Below are 27141 nucleotides of genomic sequence, written 5' to 3'. Positions count from 1 at the left end.
GATGACGGGGGCGGGGGGGGGGGGGCGGTGGGCGGGGAGGTTTGAAGGAGCGACTGACCGGAAGACGCTGGACACAGAAGTGTCCCAGCAGGCTGGAGCGGAGGGCGATCTAACCTTCCCCTGGAATGTGGGCGCCTCGAGGGCAGGGGTCCGTGTCCACGGTGCTCAGTCCCCAGAACTGGGAAGGGTGTGGGCCCGTGGTAGGTGCCCAGTGAGCACTGATGGAGGCGAATGAAGGTGGCCAGGTGTAAGTGTTTGGTCCTGCACTTGGCTCTACGAGGACCCAACTAATGGGGCTGCACCGAGGCCCGTTTACAAACCCCCGGAAGTCTTCGCTAACTCTAGCTTGAAATGTGGGCGTGATGCGCCCCCAAACCCGGCGGTCTCAGGGTGCGTGGACCGGTGTGTGGTAGAAAGAACGCAGGAGGTGCTGATTCGAACCGTCTACAGGACTACAGAGTCTACCTGGGAGAGGCCAGGAGGGGGACTGGCCTGGAGAAGAGGCTCAGGAGTGTTCTGGAAAGTTCCAGGAAGAAGCATGGGGCCGGGGCAGAAGCCACCAGAGGAAATTCGTGGACCAACTTCAGCGATTAGGAAGTTGTCTGAAAGGGCAGGGGTGGGAGGAGTGGGGAGGGCGGAGGGCGGGGGCGCTCAAAGGTGTGGGGCTCCCCGGGTGGGAGGCTTGGGGACCTTGTGGGCCTGGTCCTGTGGCATGTGGTGGTGGGCCCACAGGTCCCAGGGACAGCTGAGAAGGGAGGGGACACCCACACGTGGCCCAGGACTCGTGGAATTTGGACTCAATGGGCCAGGAGTCCCGCACTGACAACACACGAAACCCGATCTGCCCAGGGACCCCCAGAGAGTCACCCGCCCCTCCAGAGAGCTGTCCCCTGGAGCACAGTTTACTTCTCTCCACGGCGGGGGTGGCATCCCAGCACAAGGACCCACTTATCTATTATTCCACTTACCTGAAGATTTTCCAATGTTTTGAAGGATTTTATCCAGAATTGATGTTTTTTTATATTGATCATTTTTTAAATTCTTTCCTGTGGGGAAAAAATAAGTACAATGATCAGGATTTGGTCAAGGGTTAAGTCACGATTCCAAACACCTTTTTAGCCTCAGAACGACAGCTCTGGAGACACCAGTTCGCAGGTGAGGGCGGCCTGCCCCTGAGCCAGAGCTGCGGCCTGTGTGGCCCCGGGCAGTCACGGACATGGCCCTGCGGCTTCCTCCTCATGCTGCCGCCCCAGCCTGCGTCCTTCAGGTGATGCTCCCGGTCCCTTGGATGCGTATTTTATGACATCTCACGCCCCATCCCGGAACCGCCCTTACCCCAGAATCGCGGGGCCCATCTCACCGCTGCGGAGAGGGCAGAGTGTGCGTTCACGGCGCGGGTCAGCGGGGAGAGGCCCACATGGCCCACGAGGCTCCCTTCCCCGGGGGTGTGGCCTTTGCCACTGCCCGGGGCGCTCTCCCCCTTCTCCTTCCTGGCTGCCCGGCTCTCCAAGCATAACAAGGACACTGCCATCCTGAAGGTTTCCCGAAACTCCACTTGAGCGCAGCAGGAAGACGCAAGGAAAACGTTCAAGCCAGCACATCTGTCCACCACGCGGGTCCTGCCTGGTGGCCGGCTGCTCTCTGGGGCTTATAAAAGTGCAGCCCCTCATTCGCCTGGAGCCTCCCAGCCCGTGCTCAGCAGGTATTCACCGAGCAAGAGGACGAATCTTTTGTTACAGCGAAGGCCAGCCTCGAATCACTGATTAGGGCATAAAATTATCCGTGTCCCGTGCGGCATGCAGGCTGGAACAGAGCCCGAAGTCCAGGCACATTCCAGAGGTCAGGAGTGGTGCTTTGGGTCGTGGGGCATTTTTGGACGTTCTGGATAGCACACAGGGGGCTGGCTGTTCCAGCAACAAAAGAGAGAGGTTCTCGGCAGATCCTTCAAGGTGCTTCTGGCTTTTTTTTTTTTTAATGTTTATTTATTTTTGAGAGACAGAGAGAGAGTATGAGTGGGGGAAGGGCAGAGAGAGAGGAAGACACAGAATCGGAAGCAGGCTCCAGGCTCCGAGCTGTCAGCACAGAGCCCAACGCAGGGCTTAAACCCACGAACCGTGAGATCACGACCTGAGCTAAAGTAGGACGCTCAACCGACTGAGCCACGCAGGCGCCCCAGTGCTTCTGGCTTTTAAAACATTCCTCAAAGTTATTTTACGGTAACAAATTCGTATTTTTATAAGTATTATAAGCCCATGGTAGAATTTGAAAATCTGAAAAAAATAAAAAAAACTGTGGAAAGTAAGGCCATTTCCAATAGTTGGTGCCTCGTTTCCAGCTTCCTCCTGGAGGCCACAATTGCCATCCACCTCTGTTTCCTTCTGGTGATGGAGATTGTTGCCAACATCATACTCTCGCTCAATATTTAAAACCACATTTATGTTTTTTAGAGGAAATTGCTTAGGAAATTTTGGTGGATAATTCAGACTGATGAATTTTAGGGAAACACATAATTCATTAATAAGTATAAAACGTGCATCTCAAAATGCTCATTTCTGGACTACGATCTTTATTTAGGACTCCACGTGCCATGGCGACATTTACACGGACTGCGTAGGTGTGATTCCACCTGAAAATCAAGGCACTGATGAGGCTTGTGGGAAATGTTTACTTTCCAGTTGTGGATGAGACCCCAGGGACACAAAGCATTGAGGTCACTGAAGTGGCATGTGGCCCAGCTGGGAAAGCACCCGGGAGGCAGGGCCCCTGGCTTCTGCTCCTTCTAGGCCACCCTGAAGCTTTGACCAGAGTTGAAATGCAGGGCTTTTCCTATATGTGATAGCCCGCTATTTGAACTTTCACGCCTGGAAAAGATGGGAGTAACAAGGACCAGATTTATCCTCCCAATTTAATAAAAAAAAAAAACTAGAAAATTATATATGAAACAATGATTTCCCATTCATCAGACAATGGACAACAAGGGACAGTGACCCCTGAGGAGGGACTGCCAAGGGGCTCCCATGAGCCTCTGGTTCCTGCCTGGAGTGTTTCTGGTCCTATGTGATGAGGGAGGACGTAGGCAGAGTCCTGTGGTGTCACCAGGAGGGGACGGGGCTGGGGAGGCCAGAGCAGCAGAGGCGAGGGAACTCGGACACTACAGAGGGTGGCCCTGTCTCCAGCTGAGTGGGGGTCAGTGAGAAGCCACAGGAAGCCTTAGCGTGGAACAAGAACCACCCAAAAAGGTGGCAGAACAATCTCCAGAGCTCACACAGGCCAGAAAAAGTTGGCGTCTTCTCTGGTAAACGTAAAGAGCCTCATTATACACAGGCATCGGGTAGAGTTCTCTGAATTTTACTGCCTCGGTATCGGGGAATATTAGCCTTTGGGGTAAGGGCTGCTTGGTCTTAACAAAGCTTAAAAGTGAACCTCAAAGTTACTTAAGTGGGTTCAAGAGCAAGGCTTGCTAATATTTTCTAAAAATAGAATATCCAACATCCAACAAAGTGAGATTCATACTTGGCATCCAAACAAGAATGAGCAGGTATGAGAATAACCAATGAAATATGACCTATAATGACCAGAGTCAACCAATCAAAACTGGCCCAGAAATGACTCTATAGGTAGAATTAGGGGGCAAGGATATCAAAATTTATCGTAACACCGTATCACAAATGTTCAAGAAGCACAGAGTGTCAAATTACATAAAAACACAAGACCCAGCTATGCACTGTCTACAAAATCCCACCTTAAATATAAAGCACAAGGAGGTAAAAAATAAAATAAAAAGATCAGCCCTGCGAACACTGATCAAAAGAAAGCTAGAGTGGCTATTTAAATATTAGACAAAAACAGAGAATATCGCCAGGAATAAAGAGGGTCATTTCTTACTGTTAAAGCAGCAATTCATCCAGAAGATAGAACAATTCCACATTTTTATGCATACGGATGAAGTGCAATGAAAGAGCTTCGAAGGGCGTGAAATGAACACTGGTAGAGCCGAAAGTCACGGTGAGCACATCCACGTTGATCGTCTGAGACTTAAATTCTGCTCTCTTAATAGTCGAGTAAATGGGGAGACAGGAACTCAATAAGGGTGTAGGAGACCCGAACAAGGTAGTTCAGCTACTTGATCTAATTGACATTTATAATTGTTGTGACTCCACAAATCAACACCATGTACACGTTCTTTTCAGGCACACATGGGAGTACTTGCTAAAGAACGCTGTATTCTGGGCCATATTTAAAGTTTTTAAAAATGCGTTAAAAAGATCTAAGTCATACACTGTGTGTTTCTGACCAAAACAGAAATAAATCATAAATCGCTAACACAATGGTGTTGGAAAAGTCTCCAAATATTTGAAAATGAAATGGCACATTTCTAAATGGCCCACGGGTCAAAGAACAGATTTAAAAGGTGAGTTATAAGGCATTTTGAACGGACAAAAATAAAAACACAGCATATTGAAATTTGTAGGGCGGGATTAAAGTAGAATTAAAAGGAACTAAACATTCACAATAAAAAAGAGTTAGCCTCAAGTCTACGACCTAAGTATTCACATTAACAAGTCATTAAAAAAGGAGAGAAAAACCTCAAAATACGCAGTGAAAAAAAAGAAAATTAAAAGAAAAAATCACTATGATAAAAAAATAGAAAAACAACATGGAAAAATGAAACCAAAAGCCTGGTTCTCTGGACAGATTAATAAGATTGATAAACTACTGATCAGACCACCAGGGATTTAAAAAAAAGGCACAAATTACTGATATCAAGAGCGAGAGAGATGACAGCCCCATGGTTCCTGCAGACATTAAAAAGGGCGTTGAGAGACCGCTATTTAGATGAAATGGGAAAATTCATCTAAAGACACAAACCACCAAAGCTCACCAAAGAACATACAGATACACTAAACAGCCCTTTATCTACAGAAGAAATAAAATGCGTACTTAAAAACCTTCCCACAAAGAAATTACAGGACCTAATGTCTTCATTGGTAAATCCTTTCGAACATTTTATGTAGAAGTAATATTTATTTCACACAGACAGATCTAGAAAACCGAAGGAAAGGGAGTACTTCCCAATTCATTCTGTGAGGCCATTAGTACCTTGAGACCAAAGCTAGACAAAAGCATCAAGTAGAAAAAACTATAGGCCAACATCATTCATGAACATAAATGTGAAAATTCTTAACTAAATTTTGGCAAATTGAATCCAAAGGATATAAAAAAGGAAACTGTATCACGAGTTTATCTCAGAAATACAGGCCTGGTTCAACACTCAGAAATCAAGACATGTAATTCGCCATATGAACAGAATAAAGAAAAACCAACTGATCATTTCAGTAGACGAGGGGTTGGTAAACATGGCTTACAGGCCAAGTATGGATCAGCACTGGTTTTAGTAAATAAAGTTTTGTTGGAATATAGCCACACCTGTTCTTTTGTGTGGTCTCTGGCTGCTTCTAGTTAAGTAGTTGCAGCAGGGGCCATATTGCTCTTAGACTAAAATATTTGCTATCTGACTTTTTACCAAAAAAGTCCTCTATGCTTGCAATTAGATACACCTAATTTATGAAAGGGCACCCGTTCTGACCACTCGTATTTAACCTCCAACACTGTACTGGAACTAGCGGGGTAAGGCAAGAAAAATGAATAAAAGGTGTATGTATTGGAAAGGAAAAAAAAATCTATTCACAGATGATATGATTCAGTAAGCAGTAAATCCTAAATAATCTACAGGAAAGCTTCTGGAACACAAGAGTGAGCTGAGCAAGGGGGAAGGTTACAGAGTCTTGTACGAAACAATCACATTTCTATACACTGGAAATGACTAACCGGGCGTTGAAATTTAAAAAACAGTATCATTTATGATCACATCAAGAATTATGAGATACTTATGCATAAATCTAATAAGACATATGCAAAGTCTTTATGCTGAACACTACAAAACTCTGGTGAGAGGAACCAAAGAGGACCTACATACACAGAGTCCTCCACAGAGGGCAAGACTGAATACGGTTAAGAAGTCGGTGCCTGACAAACTGATGTATAGACTCGTAACAATTCTAGCCAAAGTCCCAACAGAATGGTCTGCGGAAATTAACAAGCCGCTTTTAAAATGTATACGGGAAGGCAGAGAAACCAGAACAACCAAGTTGATTCTGAAAATCCGAACAAAGCGGGAGGACACTACCTGATCTCAAATCTTGGTATCAACGTACTATAGCCAAGGCAATGTGACACCTGAAAAAGAGTAGATCTTAAGTCCGTGGAACAAAGTAAGAGGCCAGAAACAGGCTCACAAATGACTGGTTGATTGTCAACTATGTGCACAGGCAATTCAACAGAGAAAGAGGAGTTTTTGCAAAAAATGGTGTTGGCACCGGACATCAATATGCAAGAAATCAAACCAAAACGAAAGAATCCTTATCTTACACCATATACACAACTTCACTCAAAATGGATCACAGCCCTAAAGTAAAATCTACAATTTTAAGACTTCCGGAAGAGAACATGGAAAATGTTTGTGACTTTAAATGAGGCAAAGATGTCTTATTTGACACTGAAAACGAAACTTGATAAATTGGATTTGACCAATGTTAAGAACTTCTGATCTCTGAAAGACACTGGTATGCAAATGCAAAGCAAGCCACAGACTGGCGGGCAATCTTTCCAATCACACGCGTGACAGAGGACTTGTATCCAGAATGTGTAAACACATCTCAAAACTCAACAGTAAGAAAACAGACTAAGGAAAATGGGCACTGGACCAAAGGAGATCTTCAGATGGCAAATAAAGACAGGAAAATACTCTCGGGATTACCAGTCACTAGGGAAGTGCAAACCCATGCCACAGTGAGACTCTTGTGCGTCTGCTAGAGCGGCCCGGAGACAGAAAATCTCAGGTGTTGAGGAAGACCCAGGGCCGCTCCAATTCTGCTAGCAGGGATGCAACTTCTGCTGACAGTTTCTTTCTTTCTTCTTTAAAAATTTTTTTTAAAGTTTTTACTTATATTTGAGAGAGAGAGAGAGAGAGAGAGAGAGAGACAGAGTGCAAGCGGGGGAGGGGCAGACAGAGAGAGAGAGAGAGACACACACAGAATCCGAAGCAGGCTCCAGGCTCTGAGCTGTCAGCACAGAGCCCGACACGGGCTCGAACCCACGAACCCTGAGATCATGACCTGAGCCGAAGTCAGACGCTCAACCCACTGAGCCACACAGGCGCCCCCCATTGACAGTTTCTTATACAGTAAAACATAGCTGCCATACCTTTAGCTGTTTACCTAAACTAAAGGAACATTTTTATTCACCCAAAACCTTGTATGGGAATATCTCCAGTGGCTTTATTTGTAATTCCCAAGCTCATTCAGCTGGTGAGTGAGTAAGCCAGCAGGGGCTGCAGTGAGGGGAACCGAATAATTATGGGCAAACACGCATGCGTCTCGAATGAGTTGTGCTAGTTGAGGAAGCTACACTCAAAGGTCTACATGGTCTTTGTAGTGTATGACATTCCGGAAGGGGGAAAATCATAGGAACAGGACACAGGTCAGTATATTAGGGCTCTGTGGAAGGAGCGTGGAATTTTCGGGTAACGGACCTCTTCTGTATGTCATTTGTGGTGATGGTTACATGACTCTAGAAAGGATGACTTTCCCTGTATCGCACTGAATCTTACTAAAACACAGAAAGTCTAGTAATAACGCCTAACACTTCTTATGAATCAAGATCTGCCCTGAGTTCTTACCTTTTCAACCAATTTAATTGTCCCAATGACCCCACAGCTTAAGGCACTATGACTCCCAGCTTACAGATGATGAAACAGGTTTGAAGACGGCAGAGCCAGTGAGCGGTGGAGCTGGGGTCTGACAGGCTCTTCCTCTCTGCCCTGCACTCTTTCCCACATCCCATGTCCCACAGACGCTTGTCCGCTTCCAGGCCCGTTCCGCCGAGACGGATGGCAGGAAGGTTAGCCGGACTTCCACTGGCAGATGACAAACACCATGGGGTTGAGATCAAGCAGAAAATGACCCATGCCCCCAGGGGACGGTCATATCACATGAGCAGTCCCACCTATCACTTAGTGGGAGAGAAGGGCTCCAGCCCAGGAAGGAGAGCCCGTCAGTTTCCCAGAGGTGCCCTGCTGTGGCGGCCAGAATTTCACATTAGAGATTCATTCCTTGGAGCCTACTTTAAACCCTTTATGCCGCACTGTCCCCAGGTGTGGCGTAGGAGGACGAGGTTGTGGTGTCTATACTTTTTTGTCTCTGGGGCAGTCAGTGGTGGAGCTCAGGGTAGCCCTGAGCAATGAGTCCTCAACACATAGGGTTGCTTGACCGCCCCGCTGAGAGCCTGCCCCGTGTGCCCGCCGGGGGCGGGGGCTGGAGCTCCGGGAAATGCCCCGCCTGTGGCCACAGGCCCAGGATGCACACCTGCTCCCAGAGGGGCCTGCGTGTTGCGTGGGCTTGGAGAGAAGGGACGCCTGGGGGTGTCCAGCTACGCTGAGCCGCAGGGGCCCCGAAAGTTTCCCGGGAGCGGGTATCGGACCATCTTTGATCTGCACGGTCATTTCTAGTGGCTCAGCCTAAGACCCTAGTCCTCAGGGAGGTGTTCTAATCTACTCATTCCTTCTAATTTGGAAGCTTCCAAAACCTGGTCGCTGTTGACCAGAGACAAAGAAGAAGACTGGTTTCTAAGGGGCCTGTTTGTCTACAAATGACATGAACTGACTTCTAACCCAGTGTAGATGAAATCACGGCACACCTGGGGGTCTAGGACGATAAACGAGCAGAAGTCCCCTTTGTCCTAAAGTCAGTGTGAAGGGAAGAGAGTGTCCGCAAATCTCACTGGCCCAGAGCACTGGACTGGAGATGATGTTATCTTGTGGCCATGAGAAAGTTCTAGATAGATGTGCCCACAAAAGCTGGGGAGGGCCCCTCCCCTGAGGCACCCCAGGGAGGCAGGAAGCGTTGGCTGCTGGCTTCTGAGATGGAAATCATTTCCTGCAGGGACACCTGAAAGGTAAAATCACCTCCATTGTTCTCCCTGGCACCCGTCCTGCACACTCACAGCGCCAGACAGGAAGGGGGAGGCAGGGGTGCAGAGCCACGGGCAGAGCCAGAAAAACCAAAAACTGGTCACAGAGCTGGTCCTCACTGCTCCAGGCAGCCGCAGGGGAGCCCCGGCCCCGGGTTCTCCAATGCCCTTGGAAGCGGTGTGAATCTCCAGGGCTAGGTCCTCGGCTCCCCGGCTCCCCGGCTTGAGGTCCCGACACAGGACCGCCGTGAGGTCCCTCGGGGTGATTTGAACGTGACGGGGCCAGGCACACCGTGAGCGCTCCGAGGGGGAGAACGTCACTGTTGCTGCAATGGTTGTAACGGTCACAGAGGGACGATTACCTTTCATACTTATGCACCGTTGACGACGACACTTGCACTATTCACCCGCTGACTCACTGATTCGGCAAACGCCAGGCAGCAGCCGCTGTGCCGGGTGCTAGGTGGGGGGCCACGTGAAGGGTGCCTCCTGGCGCCTGTCCAGGAGGGGCGCACAGGCCAGGGCCCATCACAGTTAGCGGAGCTCTGGGCTTCGTGTCCCCCTTCCGTGGAGGCACACGGAGGAGTACTGGGAGTAAACGCAGAGGGGAGTGGATAGAAGCCTCGACTAGAAAACATTCGCAGACAACCGTGGGATCCTGTGGTTCCTCCCAAGGAAGGACAGAAGTGACGGCTTTTCAAGTCAAAAGATCATTGTAGACACTAAGCTTTCTTTCTCTCAGGTGAGGCCCTTACCTGTCCCTGTCCCTGGAGCGTCCATCTGTGCGTCTCCACCGACATCGCCGTCACCCAGATACACGCCTCGTGCTCCACACGGTGGGTTTCTTAGTCTTGTCTGCTAGCTCTGAGGACAGGACTATGCTTCCGCGGCTTCTGGGAGACGGCAGACCCGGTGGATGCCGGCGTCAGCAGCGACCCTCCTGCCCACTCGCTCGGGAAGTCTCTGCCGAGGGCCTGTTGTCTGCAGCTACCCTGGGCCAGTGTGGCGCCCTCCGGAGCATGCCTGTGGGGGGCCTCCGGGGGCCGCGGGGTTTCCGAGAAGGAGCCACGCTTGTCGCGGTCGGAACTGGAGTCATGGAGGAGGCATCCCCTGGGCGATGGCTGTTCTCTCGCTGGCTGTGGCACAGCCACAAAATCTGCTTGCCTGGATCGGGGGAAGAGTGACAGTGGCTTCCTCCCCTGGTGGTCAGGGGCCGCCACCCCAGTGTGCTCCACGCACAACTCCCTGCTCCTTCGAAGCTTCAGACTGCGCACGCGACAGTATCGGGCCGTCCACAGGTCACCTGTCCCCGTCCTCCTCAGCACCTGCCCCACTATGTGGGAACCATGACTTTGCAGGGCTGTGTCTCCGACCGCGAGGTACTCAAGGACGGGCTGAAGAAGTATTGCAATTGTCACTGACCACCACGTGCTGGTTGAACTGCCTCAGGGTCTCTCGCCCACAACAACACGGCTCGGGGCAAAAATGCACGTGCAGCCCACAGATAACACCCACGGCTCTCAGTCTGCAGCACAGCAGCGGCCTGGCAACACCGAACACAGGTCCGTCCTTGCTCACGGGCCAAAGTCTGCAACGTCACTGTCCTACCCAGACCACAGCCTCCTTCACGGGAAGGTGCGGGCGGGGCTCCAGGCGACTGATCACTCAGAAACAACCTCCCGGCCGGCCAGCTGGGGCCTCCCCACCACCACCGCCCCGCAGGACCCCACGGTCCCCGCCCTTCCCTGGCCAGGGCCGGGCGTCAGGGGCCCCGGGTCACCGGGACCGAGAACAGCCCAGCAAACCAGACAAGGCTCCTCTGACCCTCACACAATCTCTTAGTGAAAATAAGACGGCAGAGCATTTACTTCTTTTTTACTGCAGTCCACATCCGGCAGGACACCCCGGGCTTGTTTCTGGGCACTGACAGAGGGTGTCCACTGCCAGGCGATGTCATGGGGCGCCCTAGAGTTCACGTGGTGGCCTCATGGAAACGGGGCTGCGGCAACTGTGACCAGTTGAGAGCCGGGCCCACGGGTAGCAGGGCGGCCCCGATCCAGCGTGACTGGCGTCATAATTAGAGGAGGACATTCAGCTGCAGAGCAGTGCGTAAGGAGCAGGCATGTGGTAACAAGGCAGGGGTCGGGGAGGCTGCTGCAAGCCAGGGAACCCAGGAGGCCTGGGGAGACCCCTGAGAGCTGGGAGAGCGTGGAAAGGACTCCCTCATGGCCTGGAAGGAGCCGCCTGCCAAAGCCTTCGTCTGGGACTTCTGCCCCCAGGACAGAGCGCCAACGGGTCTCAACAGCACAGGAAGCCAGCACGCAGGAGGACAGCCTCTGGAGCAGCCTGGGGGGCTGGCAGAGGGTGGGGAGCCGCCTGTGCCCATGGTCTACACGTGCTCACAGCTCCCCGCCGGCAGGACCTGGCCCTTTGGGTCTCGGGCACAGGAGCCTCATCAGCACCGGCCTTACAAGTGTCGCTGCCCCCGGGAAGCTGATTTCCTGGCCCATTCGTGGTGCCCCCGCAGGAGGCCGGTTCCTGGGGAAAGGTGGCTTGGGGAGCCCATGGCACTGACTCTCACGAGGGAGATGGTTTCTCTCTGGATGCGCTCATGTCCTCATCCTGTCTTGCTCTGCCACGGCCTGTCTTTGTCCTTCGCTGTTCGAGAGCTTAGAGAAAAGATTTCCTTCTCCGTTTTTCTCCTGGTTCTCCAGTCGGCTCCTCCGCCATCACACGGGCCTCCCTGGGTTCCCCCGACGGGTCCCAGAGCACCCGCCACGCGCAACACGCAACGATTCTATCAAATTGCCTTTCAGTGGCTTGTGAAGTTGTGAAACATTATGGAATGTTGCCTTTTTTGGGTGTTAATGGATCCACGTTTCCTCCACACATTCCCACAGTAGCATCTTGGCCAGTGTTTTGCTCAAATGAACCCCAAGATTTCAGGATCCCCTTGACAGCTGGTTCATCCAGAGCCCACGGACGCCTGCCTGGTACAAAGCGCTGGGTGACAAGGAGGACACAGCAGCCCCTTTGGGAGCACACAGGGGACTCGTGGGGCTGGTGGGGGGCGGGCAGGGAACAAAGCAGGGGCCGTGCTTCCCCAGAGACCAGCGCCCCAGCTCTACTGTGCATCGTTCTCTCAGTTTTTAGGGGCCAGGTTGAAGTGGGAGTTGTCTTAACACTTCTGTTCAGCTTTTTCCAAACCCTCGAAGGTCTGGCTCAGGTTGTGGCGGGAAGAAGAAGTGACTGGGGGCCTGGGACCTCGTCACAGCCAGGCTCTGCTTCCTCGACACCTCCCCCTGGAGGGAGGCTTTGGACTTCATGAGGCGGTTTCCTCTTCACTGAAAGGGCTAACACATTGTGTACTTACAGCGCGACAGCTTATTTACGTAAAGATGAAAAAATGGACAAAGACACAGCAGGTAAACTGAAATAACAAGAAAGCAGGTGGTAGTGACCCTTACATCAGGGAAAGTAAAATCCAAGCCTGAAAGCATTAAACATGACAAAGAAGGGCTCTTTTTAATACCGAAAGCTAGAGTTCGTAACGAACAGATAATGCTCATGAACATCCTTGCGCCAAATGTCACAAGAATCACGCTCATAAAGCAAAACCTACAGGAAATGCAAGGATGTGTACAGTGGGGGGATTTACACCCCATTCTAGGGAAAGATTAGGGAGAAAAGAAGAGGTGAGCAGAGAGGGGCCTAAACCACATCATCAATAAGCAGATACTACAAGTACCCTTCCCACCCTGGCAGAGTGCATACCTTCTCAGTGCTGTCGCAGCATTCACAGAAATTAATGTCAGGTCACAAAGAAAATGTACATCAGCCACACAGTAGCACTACTGAAAACACTTCCCGATCATAGTTTAATCAAACTAGGAATTATTAACAGAAACAAAGAGAAAAGGCCCTACTACCTAGAAATCAGAAAACACCTCTCAGATGACTTTTGGGTAAAAAGGAACTATGCACTAAAATTTGTAGAATTTCTGGGAGATAATGACAATGAAAGCATGATATATGAGAATCTATGGGACACATTGAAAGAACAGAGCACCAACCACTTATCGGTAGAATGAAGTCAGTGAGCCACTCAGCCTGAAGACTGGGAAAGGCAGCAAAGCTCACTACAAAAAAAGCATAAAGAAGGAAATAGTAATGACAAAGACACAGATAAATAGGGGTGCAGAATGGAAACTCGGTGTAGTTAGTTAATATGCCAATACCCTAGATCGTGGGAAGAAATTAATACATTAGACAAAATGCTGGTTTACCTAATAAGGAAGATTAAAAAAAGAACATATATTTATAAAATAAGACATGACAAGGGGGAAATAGCAGTAGAAACAAATGGTATTTTTAAAATAATGCGATGAGTTGGAGACTTCCTTGCAAATACGTTTGAGAACACAGAAGAAATGGATGTTTTTCTAAAAAAAATATGCATTGCTAAAATTGACTGCATCTGATTAAGAAAGATTAAATGAATCACTTTGCCTAGAAGAAATAGAGAGTTACTGAGTAATTACTCTAGGAAAAGCACCAGAATGAGATGGTTTCACAGGGCATTTCTGACAAGTCTGAAAAGACCAGATGGTTTCAATGCTCTTTAAATTTTCTAAGAGATTCAAAAAGAAAGAAAAAAAATTTTAAATCTTTGTTATGAGGCAGGTATCACACTGACATTTCAATCTGATAAAAAGTACCAAAAAACACTACAGACTAATACCACCTATGAACTGTATTTGGGTGCAAAATTACTAAATAAAACACCAACGAGCAGGATCCAAAACAATGAACATGACCAAGTGAGATCTGTTCTAGGAATGCAAGGTTGGTTCAACACGGGAAAATGCATGCATACATCATTCACTGCATTAATAGATCTAAAGGAAAAACTTCAGCGTTGCCGAAGATAATGAAAATGGCCGGGACAAAATGTAAAAAAGTTGGTGGTTACTTTTTTTTTTGCACATGAAAATACATAAGTCTTTGTCTAAAAGTCAGAATCTTACTTATTGGCTAAACTTATTCTGCTAAGACTGTGAATGAGGCACTGAAACCCACTAACTCTGCTACTTCCAACCACTATTCTAGAAACACGAGCTAATGCAATTAGACAAGAGAAACCAATGAGATGCATACACATTGTTAAAGAAGAAGAAAATTCTATTTGTACGTGATAATGCAGTATGTTTGGAAAACCCTAAAGCATCAATGTTAAAATGAACTGAAACAATAAAAGGATTTAAGAAGGGAGCAGAATAATACTTAGCCTTCAAAAATCAACAGCATTCAAATACACAAAGAAAACAGTTACAGCACGCAGGGCAAAGATGTCCTCATTTGTAACAGCAGCAAGGCAGACTGACTCTCCCGCCCCGTCCTCCCGGCATGCAGGCAGGGGTAGCTACTGAGTCACAGTCGCTGTCATTGGAAACTCTGTCCTTACCTCCAGAAGAGAACTGTGATTCACTGTAACCCTCAGGATTGCCGAGTCTGTAACTCTGGTCAGTACTGGGTTCTTCGATGACGCACATGGAAAAAACAGGTAGACAGTGTTTTGATTACACATTTATGAACGTTTCGGCCATGGTTTATTTTCAAACACTAAGTTGAAATGCAATATCATTTTCAAATTTTATTTAAAAATGTGTTCTGAGGGTGCTTGGGTGGTTCAGTCGGTTAAGCGTCCGACTTTGGCTCCATTCATGATCTCACGGTTCGTAGGTTCAAGCCCGCGTTGGGCTCTGTACTGACAGTGAGGAGCCTGCTTGGGGTTCTTTCTCTCTCCCTCTCTCTCTCTCTCTCTGCCCCTCCATGACTTGCACCTTCTCTCTCTCTCAAAATAAATAAATAAGCTTTAAAAAATAACGTGTTCTGGAAAGCCATGGCACAAGTATCAAGTCAGGCGTCATCTATCAAGACCTTGTATTCACTTGTTTGCTGGCCCCACCTCCCAATTAGGAGAATTTACATCTCCAACAACATGCAAACACACGCCCAGCAGGCTGTTGCCGTGGCACCCTGCAGAACTGTAGAGACAATGTAAAATGGAAACAAGTAGAAAGACGGCGGGCACGAGGCATGGTTCACTGGCACAGGGGCGTGCCCCGCTGGAGAACCAGGCACCAGCTCCCTTAAGGGTGTGCGGTGGCTCCCAGCTTGGTGTGAGGGGACAAAGCAGGGCCTGGTGGACGCCCTCACCTAACAAGGGAGGTGATCTGCGTATACGTGAATCTCATTTGAGCCCAAGGGAACACGGGACTCGTGGGGACGGCCCACTAGTCATGCACATGGTGGGCCACTAGCGGATTCCGGTACGTACCTCTGTCTATCGTGATGACCTCCAAAACCATAGTAATGCCCACATATTCAAATACAAACATCTAACATCAACAGCATGAGGAATGAGCCTGACTTTACGGGAAACGAGGGGCACACAGAAAGGGCGGGAGGAAAGACGTGCCCCGGGTGACCCTAAGAACCACACGTGAGACAGAGACAAAGAACTCCTCACCGACACTGCTCTCCTGTTGGCCAATCTGATTTTCCCAAGGGGTGGGGGGAGCAATCCGAAGTCTCTAGACTAAGCAAGTGCTTCGGTTACTGTGGAAATGGGAGCCAGATTTTTAAGAAACTTCCAAGGAGCGGGATGGAGGCCTGTCAGCTGCAGGTCGTGGTTTTACGTAGAGAAAGAGGGAGACAGTTTAATATGGCTGCGTGTGCACGTGCCTCTGTGTTTGTGCGTGTGCACTCCTGTGTTGCACATTTGTGTGTGCATGACTGGTTGTGTGTGTTTGTATCTGCACACGCATGTGTGTCTGTAGGTCTGCATATGCACACACGTCTGCATGTGCCTGTGTGCACACACATGTGTGTCTGTGCGTGCATATGCTTATCTGTGTACGTGTCTACCTGTGTGTGCACGTCTCTGCATGTGTAGTGCGTGTCTCTGTGTGCACACATCTCTGCGTGTGCACAAGCGTGTATCTCTGCATGTGCACATGTGTGTCTGTGTGCATGAGCGTGTGTCTGTGTGTGCACATCTCTGCGTGTGCACGAGTGTGTGTCTCTGCGTGTGCACGTGTCTGTGTGCACGAGCGTGTGTCTCTGTGTGCACACATCTCTGCATGTGCACAAATATGTGTCTCTGTGTGTGCATGTCTCTGCGTGTGCACGAGTGTGTGTCTCTGTGTGTACGTGTCTCTGCATGTGCATGTGAATGTGTGCGTGTGTGTCTCTGTGTGTGGTCACATACTTCCCAGCCCAGCCTGATGAAGGAGGCAATGACATTCTACTCCAGTCCACCTGACACCCACTTCTTTGTTTCTAAGTTCCATCCTTTGGTGAAAAAGAATCACGACTCCAGGGCTGGGGCTGGGGGGCTAGAGGCCCAGAACACCTCATGGTGCCAGAAAGTGGGGAGGTGTTCAGGAGGAGGAGGCACAGTAACAGGACCAAAGAGCCAAATGGAGGGACCCCCCCAAGGCAAATCTGGGGTAAGTGAATGAATAAATAAGGGACAAGCTCTTCCTCAGGGCAAAAATCCCAATAAAGAAACCCAGAAGGAGTGATGGAAGCAGAAAGCTGCCATTTCACAAGCTCTCTTCTCTAGAGCCTGCCACAACCCTTCACGGGCCAGGCATCCCGCGAGCTACATGGGCACCTTTCTTTTGCGTCATCTTTAGGGTGAGGAAAAGATCTGTCACCCCGTGGGGGGCTAGCTCCTCAGCCTCAGTGCCTGAACACTGGAGTTCATTTCAGCAACCGTGGCCGTTGGAGGGACACTTTCCCTCACTCCGGGGGAACCTCCCTGGTGGCGGGGGCGACACTGGCTCTCCCTGCCCAGCCCCTGACCCCCAGGGAGGGGCAGGTACCCAGCTGACGTGTGGGAGGGGCGGGCAGTGTGGCGGCCCTTCCTCCCGGCTAGTGGCCACCTGCCTGCCGGGACCTTCCTGCCAGGCTCTGCTTCTCCAGGGTCAGGACCACGGGCAGGGGTGGCGGGCAGGCAGTTCCTCGACGGAGACGGGAAATCAGCCCCACTGGGTGAAGCAGCCTTAAGCTCTCTCCAGCCACGCTTTCATCCTCCGTGACGGGGACGTCCCCGTGTACATCTGCCTGGCTCCTCTGTCCTCCCCACCACCTTCTCCTAAGGCAAGGGCATTACCGTGTTGCATTTACCATTATTGAAAATTTTGTCCTCACTGCCAATAGAGAATTGTGAATTATCGGAGAGTCCCTGATAATTCTGAGTGCCACCAACTTCAAAATCCTCATTCATGCTGTCATCTTTGATGAAGACCATGGAAAAAATAAGGAAACAAATTTTTGATTACACACACACGAACATTTGGGTCCACACTGTATCTTACGGAGTGCTAACAGTTGTCAAGGTCTACTGAGAACGTGCCTTGGAAAGTTGACATGTACCGGAGTCAGGCGTCATCTGACCACCTTGAACCCAGCAGTTTGGGCCCCAGCAGATGCTGGGTGGTGTTCGTCCCAGGAACCAGAATTCACATCTGGGTGCACAATTGCAAGAAAGAGCTGAACTTCCCGGCTGCTGAATGCAGTTCACACACTGCTTGTGGATTTCTGCTCCCGGCCTCCCCTTAGCAACTGTCAGCCAAGTACTGGGTCTTGGTTCTCAGCGAGCTGTTTCACTGATCGACATGCACCCCGGACACCACGGAACCGCCCTTTGGAAAAGCGCCTTCTCTCCCCACGTTCACTACTAGCGATGTGGCCTCGGGCAGGTTCTTCAGACCTTTGTTCTGTCCCGCGTGCAATGGGGTCAATGTCACTGCCCGCGCTCTCAGAACGCTTAGGTACGTGTCAGTGAGTGGGTGGTCGCAAGTCCCTGTTTCCATGTGTCCCCCCGTTCCCGCAGTGGCTAAGCCGCCTTTGCATCCTGAGCACAAGAACCTGCTTGCGTGTGCACCCCGAGACCACCCCAAAATAAGAGGAACTCGTCTCCGCCAGCCTCGGCTTGGCCGCCTCAATCTCGGGAAGGTTACAGAGAAGGTTCCGGACACCTGTTTCTTGCACACCGCCATTTGCTTTTGCCCCAGGAGTAAGCTGGCCTTAAAGAATGTAAACTGGTAGGATTGTGTCTTCACAACCACAGACCTCTAGGAGTACACGCAATCACAGGTGTAAAAAACGTATACTTGCTTTTATCGTTGAACAACTTTGTTGACAATGTTGATGCTGTCATGTGCTTTCCAGCCACTGATGACTTATTTGGATTCAACATCTCTTGGACTAGAATTTCATCTTGGGAAAAGCACATAAGGACACGTCAGAACCAGTGGAGCAGGACAGGTACCCTCTTGTTCTACCTGGACTGAAGGCAGTCTGTGAAGCAGGACTAGAAACCAGAACTCAAGGGGCACCGTGGAGACAGACAGGATTGGGGTCTCCAAAGAGCCCTGTCTGGGGTGGGAGACCACTGCCCCCCTCAACAGCTCCTGAAAACCTGAGGGCGTCCAGATGCCCTGGACAATAAACTTTGTTCCCCAAAGACACGAGACTAGAAAGCCTGGCCCAGGTGCCGTCTCACCTCTACTCTCTGCCCCTCTGTCCTTCTGTCCCCTCTGAGACTTTCCCCAAGCCGTCCCCTTGGAGGCACACGGTCTTTCCCGATTTCTGCAGAACGCAGCATTGTTTTCTCTCTCCCTCTACATCTCCCTGACAGCTCCCAGGAAGCTTCTAACGTAAGCGCACCGGGCTTTGCGTCAGACAGACGGGACCCACATCCTGGTTTTGCTCTCACTGGATCACGACCTAGGCAGCTTCTACTTGGACCCTCAGTTTTCTCCTCTGTAAAATGGGTCTGTCTTATCGCATCAGGCGTGTTATGAGGGTCACATAAAGCCGTGTATGTGGAAAGCCCTTAGCACAGTCGGGGACCGTGGTGGAGACTAATGTAATTTAAAAGACAGCAGCTGGGAGTCGCCCGACCTCTGCCGCCTACGAGGAACCCTGAGCAGTCGGTCCAGGTGCTGAGGCTGGAGCCCACCTAGCAGGCGATGACCAGTTTGCCCAGACATTCCTGGTCCACATCCTGGGAGCCCTGAGATCCTGGGCAAAGCACACGGCTGCCCACCCGGGTTCCAAGTCATGTGACTTACAGGAGTCCAGGGGAACAGACGCGAAGCGTCACTGGAAACAAAGGTTTCACCGCCATGTATGGGAAGATGCTTTTGCATGGTTCTGTGTGGCGTCCTCCAACCTCCCCCACAGAAGCTGAACTTGGCTGGGACCGTGGGGCGGCTGGGGGCTCAGGACATGCAAAGGTCAGCGAGCCCACTGGCTTTGACAGGAACTTTGCTTCTCCCGGTAGAGAGAAGTGGGTGGCTTCACCCCCACACCCTTACTTCTCCCTGCCCTGGAAGTGGACACAGTTCTGGGGCTGCGGACGCCATCCATGACCACAGGCAGAAGCTCAAGGGATGGCCAGGGTGGCCTCAGGGCCATGACTTGATGTCGCCGAGCTGCTGGTGACACGGGAGCACAGCCCCTTACTGCTACCATTCTGGCCCTGCTCATGTGGCCAGTGGTTTTTGCCACACCTGTTTCCACCTTGAGAAGATTTTGGCCACTCTTCTGGGCCAGTCATTGTGCAGAAGAGCCCATTTTATGTCCCCGAGATCAAGGTGTCTAGTTAGATTTTGGGTCAGACAGAAGAGCGGATATTCATGGGCATAACTTGTATTGAGCACTTACTGTGTACCAGAAACTGTCCAGGTGCCTGGGGGTCAAGGGCGGCCCAGCCCTGGTCCCTGGTCTCTGTCTGGAGCAAATATGCAGCCGTGTGCGAGGGGCAGGACTCTACATGTGTGATTGTGCACAGCACTTCACAGAGCACCCACCAGGGGCCGGGACAGGAGCCTGACTGACCAGCTCAAAGCAGTGGGAGCTCCTGGAACCAGTCTACCTCGTGAAGGAAGCCGGGTGGCCTCCTGGGGACACTAGAGACCATCAGGTGCACACATCCTGAGAGGTCCTCAAAGTGGGCGGGGACAGTCCTCAGGGCCAAGAGGAGGCCGAAGCCAGCCAACCTCACACCACCTTCAGAGGGGGGGGCTGGGGGACACCTCAGAGGTGAGCAAACCCAAACCACAAGTTCCAACAGGCACTGTGCGTGTAATCGTAGCAGAAACCTTCAGGGAGTGGCAGAGCATCAGGTTGCTGTACGAGTGAGACAACGCTGCCTTCGAATTGTGTCTAATTTCTTATGGGTAAATTGTTGTTTCTGATAAATGAGATACTGAATATACAAACGGACAAGCACCAGACCTACGTCAAAATAAAACCAGCCCATGATGACTGCTGTAGCCCAGACGGCCGGGGGGGGGGGGGGGGGGGGTGCTTCCAGAAGGCACTCCTGCAGCGCCACCTCCACCCCGGGCAATCTGCCCCTGAGGGCAGGACGGCTTCCCCAACTGTTGTCCTGCTTCCAACCTGGGATCAACCAGAGAAAGCCCCATGTGCTTCCCTAACCCATCCCTGGACCTGCTTCTGGTTAGCTGCCCCGGTGTCCTGGCCAGCGCCCACGTCTGGGCCCCCTCCCCCAAGCTGTCCTGGGCCAGCACCTCCCCCAAGCCCCCCCCCCCCCAGCTGTCCTGGGCCAGCACCTCCCCCAGGCCCTCCCTCAGCCACCCCCCCCCCCATGCTGTTCTGGGCCAGCACCTCCCCCAGGCCCCTCCCCCCAGATGTCCTGGGCCAGCACCTCCCCCAGGCCCCTCCCCCCAGATGTCCTGGGCCAACACCTCCCCCCAAGCCCCCCCCAGCTGTCCTGGGCCAGCACCTTCCCCAGGCCCCTCTCCCAACTGTCCTGGGCCAGCACCTCTCCCATGGACCACCCCCACATGTCCTGGGCCAGCACCTCCCCCAGCCCCCCCCAATCTGTCCTGGGCCAGCACCTCCCCCAGGGTCCCTGCCCCCAGCCACCTCTTTTCCACCCTGAGCTCTCCCCGCCCCACCCACCTGAGTCTCTGCCGCACGCATGTGGCGGTGGCCTGGCGGATGCCCTGCTACAGGGAGCTCTGAATGGGCAGCCCCTGCTGTTTTCACGCGGTGGCCTCACTTATTTCCAGAGACGCGGATGCCTTACTCTCCCGCCCCCATCCGGGGGAAGTATGGGGTGGGTGGAGAGGGAGCCTCAGCTCCCCTTCTGGGCTTAGTTGATCAGAAATCCCAGTGACTCATCCTTTCCGATTTTCTCCACAGTGGCCGGGACTTTGGGGGGTCGGCCCACAGGATGGAGGGGGTGCTGGTGTCAGGACTATGGTCCTGCGGGGCCCGGGACGGTCAGAGCCCCCAGGAAACTTGAGAGCGTTTGTCTCTACCGCTCGCGGACCTGCTGGTGCCCCGTTCTTGCTGGAAAGTTCACCTGACGAGGCCTCGCCCTTCCAGGTCTGGCACCCTCAGACTTACCTGACCTGCACGTAGCATTTTTAAGGGCATCTAAGTCACACCTTTAAGCTCACACCTGCGTGGGGCAGGGGCCTCCATGCACCTGAGTTCTCCCCAAGGCCTGAACCACACACAGAGCTGATGTCCTGTCATTTTATGGCCAGGACCTGCTTCAGGGGGACTGAGGCACCTGTGGGCATCGGAACCACTGCCTCTGAGTCTGAGACGGGAAGCACGGAGATGAGCAGACGGCGGTAGCCCCAGACCAAACTGGAACATTCTTTCATTCGCTCATTCATGTAATCTGCCAATCCACCTGTCTGTCTGTCTGCCATCCCTCTGGCGGTCAGAGAGGATTTCCCAGGGCCTCTGCTGCATCAGACTTGGAAATGCAGCAAAGTCCAATGTCATGGCAGAGACGCTACTGGAAAGAGCCCACATAACCAGACAGGCACTCCGCTGTTTGAGTTTCTAGGGCTCCTGCTCAGACCCAGGGAAGTCCGAGTCCCCAGCCGGAGCCTAGGGGGAGAGCCGTCCCAGCAGGAGGGAGACTGCTGGGAGCCCTCTCTCTGCCCAGGGGGCTTCTACAAATGTGAAGTGAGGGCTGGACCAGAACTGGGGGCCCCGTAGCTCTGGCCATGTGGGACCCACGCGTGTCCTACTGACATGTCCTCTAAGCGTGAACTACACTGAACTGTGAATACTCCGTGTGACAAAAGGCTGAAAATACCTCATTAGTACTTTTATGTTGGTTACACTTTGAAATGATAACATCAAACAAAATGTGATTAAGTTTCACCCGCTTCTTTTAAAAAAAAAATATGGCTACTGGATGGGGCGCCTGGGGGCTCAGTCAGTTAAGCATCTGACACTTGATTTCTGCTCAGGTCGCCATCTCACGGTTTTTAAGTTCAGGGCCCATGTCAGGATCTGTGCTGGCAACACGGAGCCCGCTTGGGATTCTCTCTGTCCCTCTCAAAAATAAAATAAACACTTAAAAAATATATGGCTACTAGACAATTTAAAACCGTATGTGTGGCCTGCGTTGTACTTCTTTTGAGCAGCCCTAAAGTCAGTGATTCCCAGGACAGCAGGGCTTCTGGGGAGGGCTGGATACTGGGCATTTCTTACGTGCTCCTGGCTGGCACGGCTTGCTGGTCTGGGGACCCGCATTCAGAAGCGATGCCCTCACTTCACATTTGTAGAAGCCCCCTGGGCAGAGAGAGGGCTCCCAGCAGTCTCCCTCCCGCTGGCCCTTCTTGCGTCTAATGGCCTAAAATTCTACTTCTTTCCTGAATTCTTTCCTGAATTCTTGACTCAGGTGAAAGCACTGAAGCCGTGGCCATGGCTGTGGCCATGGCGTGTGGTTCTAACTTCAAACCAAATCACACCTTCCACCTGTGCCACCAGGTTCTCTGGGGAGCACCCATTCACAGGCACCCACCCCTCCAGATACAGGCCAAATACCAATATGAGGAGGTTCCTTACCAAATATTCCAGGTATATCCTCCTGATCTTTTGAGTTGGGTGGCATTTCAGTGGTTGGACCTAGGGGGGAAATAAATACCCTAATAGTTTAATAATTCGTTGAATTTGCACTGATCTCTCTCTCTGTGGCGCCCACCAGCCCGCTGCAGGGGGGAGAGGCCTGCAAGGGGTTCCCAGGACTGGGTTCTCATCCGGAAAGTGGCGGGCAAGGCGGCCGTGTGGTAGAGGGACGTGCCCTGTGCTCTGACTCCTGCCGCGTGGGGCAGTGCTCGCTGGCACCGTCCCTCGGAAGGGAACACGCGTCCTGGCACAGGGATGACTGCCCTTGCACGTGCTCCGCGGACAGCCAACCAAGAGGGACGCGCACGTCCTTTCTGAAGGGCTCCAGAGGCCGGTGCCTCTGGGAGCTTAGGGATGTGATTTGGGGAACGGTGGGGGTTCTCTGGTCGGGAGGGGGTCCCAGAGAGACTCCCCTTCAGAAGCAGAGTGATGCCAGGTGGTCTGTTTACAGGGAAGGCACGGGGTCTCAGGGGTGAGCCGGCCGGGCCAGACGGCAGACTTCCGTGGGATCCCTCGATGCCCGACCCCCAGCCTCCCCGGCCTCGCTGGGGGCCCGGCAGTGCATGGAGTGAGGGTTTCCGCAAGGCGGCACCAGCCGGGGGCTCCCTACTACTCCTTTTGCTCAGAGCTGGGTGTCCTCGTCCATTTCCTCGACTCAGGGTCAAGGTCAGCCTCCCCTCCCGCCCCCGGGGAGGGGAGAGGGCACGCCCGGGACCCGCTGGGCAGCGCCACCTTGCCCGGCTGCACAGAGCTCGCAGGCGTCTGCAGACTCTCGTTCCAACAGTAAACCAGTGACGACGCTGATTTTCAAATGGTTTTAATGACGGACAATCTGCATACCAATGGCCTCATCTGCACGCGGGGCTTAGAACAATGCGGAAATCTCTGCAAGGAGGTCTGCACGGAGATGACAATCGCTTCCCAGTGTGCTGACCTCCCGGCAACGAGGCAAACAAAAGTACAGTTCTCCGAGGATGAGGCATTAATGAGTCATTAAGAATGGGCACAGCTGCGTCGAGCGAGCACTTTGTCAAAAATACTCTTTTCATTCTGTGTCTGTCCCGTGATTATAATGGGAGTATTGTGCCAGTCAGGCAGCAAGCGTGTGCAGAAAAATATTTATGCTCTAGAATACCCGCACGGTTTTCAAAGTGCATTGTCAACGGTGGCGGCTGTGGCGTGTTTCGCCTGTTGTCACCTCCGACTGACAGTCTCTCGGCTTCAAACCGCCGGGCGCCGGAGTTACCCGGATCCCTGACTACTCCTCCATATTTGCACAGTGCGCATCCCGGACACCGGGAAGGGCTCGCTGCTGACCTCTGCGGCTGTGCTCTGGTTAATTTGGGGAAAACAAGGCAAACCAGGCCCATGTCTGCCGTTCCCGTCTCTCCTCGTGGTCAGGGCGACTCACGTTGGCCAACGGCACCAGTGCCCTCGGAGGCGGTAAGCCCCCGGAGGCGGGGGACTTCAGCCATCCCCGTTTTGACTGCAAACTTTCTCATAGATGAAGTTCTCGTTTCCAGTTTCTCCCTTAACTCAAGCAAGACTCGGAAGGCAAAGCCTCCTCTGATGGGAATGGAAACTGCCTGAGCCGGCCGGAGCCCACACGTGATGGACCCCATGACAATGATGCACATGACCCTTCCTGTCCATCTGCCTGTGCCCTGGCCTCTGTCCCACATCTCTGCAGATAAACCTGGAAGGGTCTTTGCATTTGGAGACAGTCTTGGGGATGCCAGTCCGCGCTGTCTTCTGGCTGTCGGCCTCACCGAAATAAACTCCTTTCTCGTGTCACCACCACTGTCTCCACCTTTGGATTTTGTCAGCGGCCGGAGCTGGTCTGTTTGGGACCCCAGGAGACGGGTACTCCCGCGCCCCTGTGCCCCAGCCGCAAGCCCATAAGGAAACCCACTGTTTCCTTTCAGAAAATGATTTAGGGACTGCCTTTAACTGGCCTTTCAAGCCGGGAAGACCATGACGGTCACCTAAGGGTGTCCCTGTCTGGACAGGAGACCAGGTCGGGGAGGGGCGGGCTGGCTTAGGGCTGGAGGAGTGCTCTGTCCCTGGGCGCTGGGAGCACCTCCCTAGGGCACTGGCACGTGACAGTCTGAGCAGGAAGGAGCAGCCTGGAGGGCCGCGCCCTCCCATGGGGGACACATGGCCCCACCTGTTACAGCCCCGTCCGCACCCACAGCGTCGCAAAGGACACTGTACTTGGGAAGCACCTCAGAGCTCAGTTTGCTGAAGAAAAGGAAGTTGGGGATGTTCAGTCCTTTCAGGACCACCTGACTTCTGGCCCGACTGCGGCCAGCTGGCCTGTCCCCCCCACCCCGGACGTGTGGGTGTGGCAAGGGCGGGAGGGGACACAGAGCTGGCTCGGGCAGCACCCATGGTCCTGCTCTCAGAGGAGCCCCCCAAACCCTGTGGGTGAGCCTTCAGGGTCCACTCGGCCATCCTTGGGAGCTGGGGCTGGGGGACCATCTCGGCCCCGTTCCTTTCATTTGTGGTGACCTGTGCGGCAGGTGTAAGAGTGGCCGGGTGGCCTGAAAATAGAGCTTCCTGGCAGGAAGTCGGGTGGGGGGGTCACGGAGCACCTCCTCCCTGCCGTCCTTTACTGGGGAGTCACAGAGTCCCATCCCGTCCCGGCCGGCCTGTCCCCGCTCAGATCCTGCATGCGGAAGGGGCCAGCATGGGAGGGCTGGGGCCAGAGGCACGCGGGGGCCGTCCTAGGTGTGATCGGCACCCTCCCTGACAAGGGCATTCGGGGACCACGGCGGATCGGGTGCAGCCGGGATGAGCTGCTGTGCAGGCTTCGTTAATTTTGTCCGGGTCTTCACGACACCAGCGTGTAAGGGACAACCGCCTCACGTTAGCAAGAAAAGGTTTACGTGAAGCAGTAAGACCATTTGGACAGGACTACGAGGTCCCGGGGACAGCAGCAGTGTGTGTGTGCAGGAAGTGCGGGGTGGTGGACGGTGGGGGGCGGCGGGGTCTCTGGGCTGCCCCTCGACTTTCGGGAGGTTAGAAATTGTCTTTGTTTCCTTAGTTTAGGGGGAGAGGGAGAGAGAGAGAGAGAGAGAGCAAGCATGTGCATGAGCAGGGGAGAGGGGCAGAGAGGGGAGAGAGAGAAAACCCCCAGCAGGCTCCACGCTCAGCACGGAGGCCAATGCGGGGCTGGATCCCATGACCCTGGGGTCAAGACCTGGGCCCAAATCAAGAGTCGGCCGCTCAACCGACTGAACCCCCAGGCGCCCTAGAAATCATCTGTGATAAAAAGTGAAAATACATTGCATACGCTCCTTCCCCATGGGGTTCTGGAGTTTGAAAAGGACTTTCAAGGTAGAAAAAGTGTTCAACTCGCTTCACTCTCTCCCAGAAATGGATGGGAAACTGGGGAGGTGTGGAGGGGCCTGACTCAGCCCCAGGGAGACGTGCGTTTCCCACCCGCCCAACAGCCACCCACCTGTGACTGTACCTGAAGTCGTGTTGATGGGCTGGGGCTCCGTGTGGCACCAGCAGGACAGCAGCAGGACAAACAGGGTCACTCCTCTGTCTCCTGCCATGTTCCCTCCGGCTGAAGGAGGAAGACCATGCCCTGAAGACCTTGGTCTCCAGGATACCCTGGAATGTCCAGGGTCCTGTGACATCACGGCAGGAAGTGAGCGGGGTCCCACCCTGTGTTCTGGGGAAGGTAGTGTCCAGCGTCCTGTGACCTCACAGCAGGAAGTGAGTGGGGTCCTGCACCCTCGTGCTGGGAGGGCCATGTCTGGGGAGCTGTGACGTCATGGCGGGAAGGGTCCTACCCCGTGTTCCAGGGAGGTTAGTGTCCAGCATCCTGTGACGTCATGGCAGGAAGTGCACAGGGTCCTGCCCCTTATGCAGGGAGCGTGGTGTCCGGGGTCCTGTGACGTCACGCAGGAAGTGAGTGGCGTCCTGCCCCCTGTGCAGGGAGGGCTGTGTCGAGGCCGTGTGACTATGAAGAAGCAGGGAGGCTGACTGGGGCAGTAGGGTAACAGAGATCCCCTTAGCATGCTCACTTCCTGTTCTGGAGCCTTCTTTTGTCCTGTAGTCCCTGAAGCCCGAGGGGTGGGATAGTAATCAAGACTCTAAGGGCACGTGGCAGAGCCAACC

At 52.6% G+C, this 27141-nt stretch overlaps 1 protein-coding gene across 3 annotated transcripts in view; it reads right to left on the bottom strand.

The window, feature by feature from the left end:
- SPACA7 (sperm acrosome associated 7) overlaps positions 1–26674 on the bottom strand; it is a 28089-nt gene extending 1415 nt beyond the window's left edge. Inside the window, exons 1-6 of one of the 3 annotated variants that reach the window (XM_015084898.3) lie at positions 26474–26674; positions 22951–23010; positions 18217–18318; positions 17224–17331; positions 14492–14563; positions 969–1046 (exon numbers count right to left, since the gene is read on the bottom strand). In XM_015084898.3, coding sequence (XP_014940384.2) covers positions 969–1046; positions 14492–14563; positions 17224–17331; positions 18217–18318; positions 22951–23010; positions 26474–26657 — 604 coding nt within the window. In that variant the 5' untranslated portion in view covers positions 26658–26674. Of the gene's footprint in view, positions 1–968; positions 1047–1335; positions 1757–14491; positions 14564–17223; positions 17332–18216; positions 18319–22950; positions 23011–26473 lie in introns of those variants that run through there. The other 2 variants (XM_027065239.2, XR_008296574.1) reach the window with 2 other exon arrangements.
- Between the last annotated feature and the right edge of the window lie 467 nt (positions 26675–27141).

Source organism: Acinonyx jubatus, chromosome A1 (genome assembly GCF_027475565.1).
Source record: "Acinonyx jubatus isolate Ajub_Pintada_27869175 chromosome A1, VMU_Ajub_asm_v1.0, whole genome shotgun sequence".
In the NCBI taxonomy this organism is placed as follows: domain Eukaryota; kingdom Metazoa; phylum Chordata; class Mammalia; order Carnivora; family Felidae; genus Acinonyx; species Acinonyx jubatus.
Note: the sequence above shows the minus strand (reverse complement) of the source record. Positions and strands in the feature narration are given on the sequence as shown.